Here is a 5,868-nt window from a genome sequence, read left to right as displayed (position 1 = left end):
CACTAACCCTTGTACACTACCCCCTACCACTACCCCTAGTATACTACCCATAGTACAATACCCTAGTTACACTACCATAGTACACTACCCTAGTACACTACCCATAGTATACTACCCATAGTACACTACCCTAGTACATACTACCCATAGTACACTAACCTAGTACAACTACCCCTCCTCACCTACCCCTAGTATACCTACCCATAGTATACCTACCCCTAGTACACTACCTCCTCACTACCCCTAGTACACTACCCCTAGTACACTACCCTCCTCACTACCCCTAGTACACTACCGCCTAGTACACTTACCCCTAGTACACTACCCCTCCTCACTAACCCCTAGTACACTATCAGACCCTCAACACACAACTGATATGCCCCCTGTCCCCTCTCTCCTCTCCCCCTCTCTCTCCCCCTTTCTCCTTTCCCCCTATCAATCCCCCTCTCTCTTTCTACCACCTCTCTCCCGTTCGCTCTCTCCCCTCTCTCTCTCCCCCGTCTCTCACACTCTTCTTTCTCTCTCTCCCCTCTCTCTCTCCCTCTCTCTCTTGCTGTCGCTTTTCTCTCCCTCCTTTCTCCCCCCTCTCTCCCCTTTCCTCTCTTTCCCCCTATCAATCCCCCTCTCTCTTTCTACCCCCTCTCTCCCCTCTCTCTCTCCCCGTCTCCCACTCTCTCTTCTCTCTCTCTCTCTCTCTTGCTGTCTCTCTCTCCCCCTATCTCTCTCTTTCTGTAGCCCACCAGACGGTCAGAGAGGTTGTCATCGGTAAGTTTAATCATCCCCTCTTCCTTCCTCCCTCCCTCTCCTCCCTCCTCTCCTTCCTCCCTCCCTCCTCTCCCTCCTCTCTCCCTCCCTCCCTCCCTCCCTCCCTCCCTCCTCCCCTCTTCTCTCTACTTGCTCTCTCCCTTGTCGCTGCTCCACCAGAAGCAGTCTGTGGGTCATAGTTTCTCACTGCCACCAGATATGAAATTAGGATCTGAAATCAATAACTAGTTACAGTGTTATAGTCGGTAGAAATCATAACGAGCTAAAGGAGCGTTCTATTCAGACTGTTATAAAGGAGCGTTCTATTCAGACTGTTATAAAAGGCGTTATTCAGACTGTTATAAAGGAGCGTTCTTTCAGACTGTATAAAGGAGCGTCTATCGACTGTTATAAAGGAGCGTTCTATTCAGACTGTTATAAAGGAGCGTTCTATTTCAGACTGTTATAAAGGAGAGTTCTATTCAGACTGTTATAAAAGGAGCGTTCCTATTCAGACTGTTTAAGAGCGTTCTATTCAGACTGTTATAAAGGAGAGTTTCTATCAGACTGTTATAAAGAGCGTTCTATTCAGACTGTTATAAGGAGCGTTCTATTCAGACTGTTATAAGGAGCGTTCTATTCAGACTGTTATAAAGGAGCGTTCTATTCAGACTGTTATAAAGGAGCGTTCCTATTCAGACTGTTATAAAGGAGCGTTCTATTCAGACTGTTATAAGGAGCGTTCTATTCAGACTGTTTATAAGGAGCGTTCTATTCAGACTGTTATAAAGGAGCGTTCTATTCAGACTGTTATAAAGGAGCGTTCTATTCAGACTGTTTAAAATGGAGCGTTCTATTCAGGACTGTTATAAAAGGAGCGTTCTATTCAGACTGTTATAAAGGAGCGTTCTATTCAGACTGTTATAAAGGAGCGTTCTATCAGATGTTATAAAGGAGCGTTCTATGACAACTGTTATAAAGGAGCGTTCTATTCAGACTGTTATAAAGGAGCGTTCTATGACACTGTTATAAAGGACGTTCTATGAACACTGTTATAAAGGAGCGTTCTATGAACACTGTTATAAAGGAGCGTTCTATGAACCACTGTTATAAAGGAGCGTTCTATGAACACTGTTATAAAGGAGCGTTCTATGAACACTTTATAAAGAGTTCTAGCTATTCAGACTGTATAAAGGAGCGTTCTATTCAGACTGTTATAAAGGAGAGTTCTATTCAGACTGTTATAAAGGAGCGTTCTATTCAGACTGTTATAAAAGGAGCGTTTCTATTCAGACTGTTATAAAGGAGCGTTCTATTCAGACTGTTATAAGGAGCGTTCTATTCAGACTGTTATAAAGGAGCGTTCATTCAGACTGTTATAAAGAGAGTTCTATTCAGACTGTTATAAGGACGTTCTATTCAGACTGTTATAAAGGAGCGTTCTATTCAGACTGTTTTAAAGGAGCGTTCTATTCAGACTGTTATAAAGGAGCGTTCTATTCAGACTGTTATAAAGGAGCAGTTCTATTCAGACTGTTATAAAGGAGCGTCTATTCCAGACTGTTATAAAGGAGCGTTCTATTCAGACTGTTATAAAGGAGCGTTCTATTCAGACTTTTATAAAGGAGCGTTCTATTCAGACTGTTATAAAGGAGCGTTCTATTCAGACTGTTATAAAGGAGCGTTCTATTCAGACTGTTATAAAGGAGAGTTCTATTCAGACTGTTATAAAGGAGGTTCTATTCAGACTGTTATAAAGGAGCGTTCTATTCAGACTGTTATAAAGGAGCGTTCTATCAGACTGTTATAAAGGAGCGTTCTATTCAGACTGTTATAAAGGAGCGTTCTATTCAGACTGTTATAAGGAGGTTCTATTCAGACTGTTATAAAGGAGCGTTCTATTAGACTGTTAATTATTACAGTAATGTTTATATAACACATTATTACAGTAATGTTTATATAACACATTATTACAGTAATGTTTATATAACACATTATTACAGTAATCATGTAATGATGTTAATACATGACCTTATTTCCATATTACTGTTATACCTGATTATGTGATTATGTTATTACAGATTATTAACCAACAGGTTCTCACGGCTCTATTTTAGTCATTTTAATAACGAAAGGATCCAATTATAGCCTTCCCTGTTTACATAATGATGATTTAAAAATATGGGTTAAATATACTGTGAAGTTAAATATGTTAAATATACTTTTAAGTTTGCAATGATTAAGCTGTGTGTACGTACCTTCAGCTGAGGTGTTGCCCTCTACTAGTGGGTATTGTATGGCCTTACCTATAGCCCACAATACACTATTGTTCAGGTTATACATATAGTCCTATGCTAAGCTATTTCTATGGTATTTTCCCATTGTCTTTGCTAAGCTAAGTTTATAGAAATGCCCCATTCACTCAGCTAAGCTAATTCCATTGAAATGTCCAATTCACTCAGCTAAGCTAATTCTATAGAAATTCCCCATTCTAAACTAGGATAATTGTATGGTGTTTCCCACTATCTGTGCTAGGCTAAGCTAAACTAAGCTAATTCTATAGCGTTTCCCCACTCTTTATGCTAGGCTAATGCTAAAGCTAATGGCTCTCTCTCTGACCTACAGAAACCAGCTCCTCCCAAACCGGTTGAGGTCAAGCCTAAGAAGGCTATCGCCAAGGTAATGCCATCGAGCACACACACACTGTCCAGGTGTTAAAGCATGTATCCATAAATGCATGTTGTGTTTGTTTTAAAGTCTCAAAGTTGTTGTCCATTTGATTGTTCTCAGGGCTGTTTTTATTGGTTGTCTCTGTCCTCTGTTGGGATTGGTAGTCTCTGTTTCTATGCTGTGTTCTGATTGGCTCTGTCTGCCTAGAAGCCGGTGGACAAGGTGGACGACAAGGCCATGAAGGGAAAGAAAGGAGGAGCTAAGGTGAAGAGGGAGGATGGCCCCTCCCATAACCGACAGACCATGACAGAGGTACGCTAGGCCACACCTCCATCAGAGGTTGGAGAGAATGTAGAAGGAGAGGAGGTACGCTAGGCCACACCTCCATCAGAGGTTGGAGAGAAATTTTGAGTCAAGTTGTGATGAGTTAGTTGATTGATTAGATTTAGTGTGCCTCTCCCAAGATTATTTCTCCCGACACTTTATGTTGGCAGCTTGGCCTCTATGTTCTCATTGTATAACCACCGATTTGTGGCGCTAAAAAATATGCACATTTTCTCGAACAAACTCATATATGTATTGTGTAATATGATGGTGTATGAGGCACTGGTGCATCTGGATGAAGTTTTGCAGGAAGGTTAGTGAAAAATTAATATCTTTTGCTCGGGTTTATTCGCGTCATCGGGCTAACGTCGCATGAATCAATGCTGGCTTAGTGGTTGGCTTATTGTAGTAAGCTAAGGTATAATTCCCTAAATTGTGTTTTCGCCCTGTAAAAACACTAAAGAATCTTCAAAATATTGGCTGGATTCATCAAGATTCTTTGTCTTGTCATTTTGCTGTACGCTGTGATAAGTTTTCATAAATGTTTTATGATGAGTATTTAGGGTTGAATTCACGTTGCTGCGTCTGTAGTTACTTTTCTAGAGTTAGCTTTGGTGAGAGTGGTGTGATTGGTGGCTGCAATGTTAAACACTATGATTTATACATGAAAAGTATGCAACATTTTTTCTAACAAAACATATTGCTTATACAATAAATATGTTATCAGGACTGTCATCTGATTGAAGTTGTTTCTTGGCTTAGTGACTTATTTATTATCTTTATTTGCGGCGAATTTGTGATAGCTACCTATGCCAGGACAAAAAAATGGTAGGGAAAAAAAAGTTGTGTCTGTTTGCTATTGCGTGCGCTTAGCTAATGAGAAGAAATACATATTGCTGTCTTCCCTTGTAAAAACATTTTTAAAATCGGAAAATGATGGCTGGATTAAACAGCATGTGTATCTTTCATTTGGCTGTCTTTGGACTCGTGATTTCGATGGAACGTTTTTATCTATATTGATATCCCTGTGCGCTTTAGGCTTAGGGCTATGGCCTAGTCCAGCCTTTTGGTGATGGGCGGGGCATCCCGGATCCGGGTTTGGTGACTCGGTTTAGCACACTGTACATACTGAAGGGTGGTCCTGCTAAGCTTAAGTTAGCAGTATTCCAACTAGTAGTGCCTTGATGTGTGTAACCCACACTGTACATACCTGAAGGCTGTCCTGCTAGCAGTTTAGCAGATATCACTGAGTAGTGCCTGATGGTGTTAACACACTGTACGATACTTCTGAAGGCTGGTCCTGCTAAGGGCTAAAAGTTAGTAGTATCAACTAGGAGTCCTGGGATGTGGTTAACACACTGTACATACTGAAGGGTGAGCAACAGACACACATTTCACACAATTACTGCTCTGGTGAGTAAAGCAAAGACACCACGAAATTGTTAGTGCCCACACACCACAGTTGGCTTAAATCACACACTCAGTTTATCAGCCAGGAGTGGTTTAAATCACACACTCGAGTTTACACACAGCAGTGGTAAATCACACCACAACTGGCATCCCAATCGACCATCTATTCCCTATTTCTATTTCTATTTCTAGGTCTATGTCTAGGTATCTAGCGTGCGATGTCTAGCGTTAGGTCGTAGGTCTAGTCCTAAGGTCTCGTTTCTAGGTCTAGGTCTAGTTCTAGTCTAGGTTAGTCTAGTTCTAGTTCATAGTTCTAGGTCTAGGTCTATGTGCCCTACGGAGGGAATAGAGTGCCATGTTGGGAGACCCGCCTAACAACTCTGGTTCAAATCCACAGCACTCCGTCGGGTCGGTCTGTCTAACCGTTGACTCTGGCACTGTCTCAACTCTGTCCCTGACCAGACATGCGAGTTAGGGAGCGTAGACTCCTGTAGTAGGTCACACTGACACTGGAGCGGGACACACAGAATCTGTAGTGTGTTGTGTGTGTGTGTGTTGGTGTGTGTGGTGTGTGTGGTGTGTGTAGATGTGGGTGGTGAGTGTGTGTGTGTGTGTGTGACGAGATATTGAGACAGGCTGAGAACCATTGAAGGCATGTTGAATGGATTATAATTCCCACCACCTTCTTCCTCTCTTCCTCTCTCTTCGCTCTCTCCTTCT

General features: G+C 41.8%; 1 protein-coding gene across 11 annotated transcripts in view; it reads left to right on the top strand.

The window, feature by feature from the left end:
• Positions 1–5,868, top strand: part of LOC112075927 (high mobility group nucleosome-binding domain-containing protein 3) — a 29,589-nt gene that overhangs the window by 19,588 nt on the left and 4,133 nt on the right. For 4 of the 11 annotated variants that reach the window (XM_024142847.2, XM_070441123.1, XM_024142848.2 and 1 more), the window contains exons 3-4: positions 3,370–3,423; positions 3,622–3,726. In XM_024142847.2, coding sequence (XP_023998615.2) covers positions 3,370–3,423; positions 3,622–3,726 — 159 coding nt within the window. Of the gene's footprint in view, positions 1–735; positions 766–3,369; positions 3,424–3,621; positions 3,727–5,868 lie in introns of all 11 variants that reach the window. The other 7 variants (XM_024142844.2, XM_024142846.2, XM_024142841.2 and 4 more) reach the window with 3 other exon arrangements.

The sequence above is a fragment of the Salvelinus sp. IW2-2015 genome, unplaced genomic scaffold (genome assembly GCF_002910315.2).
Source record: "Salvelinus sp. IW2-2015 unplaced genomic scaffold, ASM291031v2 Un_scaffold3472, whole genome shotgun sequence".
NCBI lineage: Eukaryota > Metazoa > Chordata > Actinopteri > Salmoniformes > Salmonidae > Salvelinus > Salvelinus sp. IW2-2015.
Note: the sequence above shows the minus strand (reverse complement) of the source record. Positions and strands in the feature narration are given on the sequence as shown.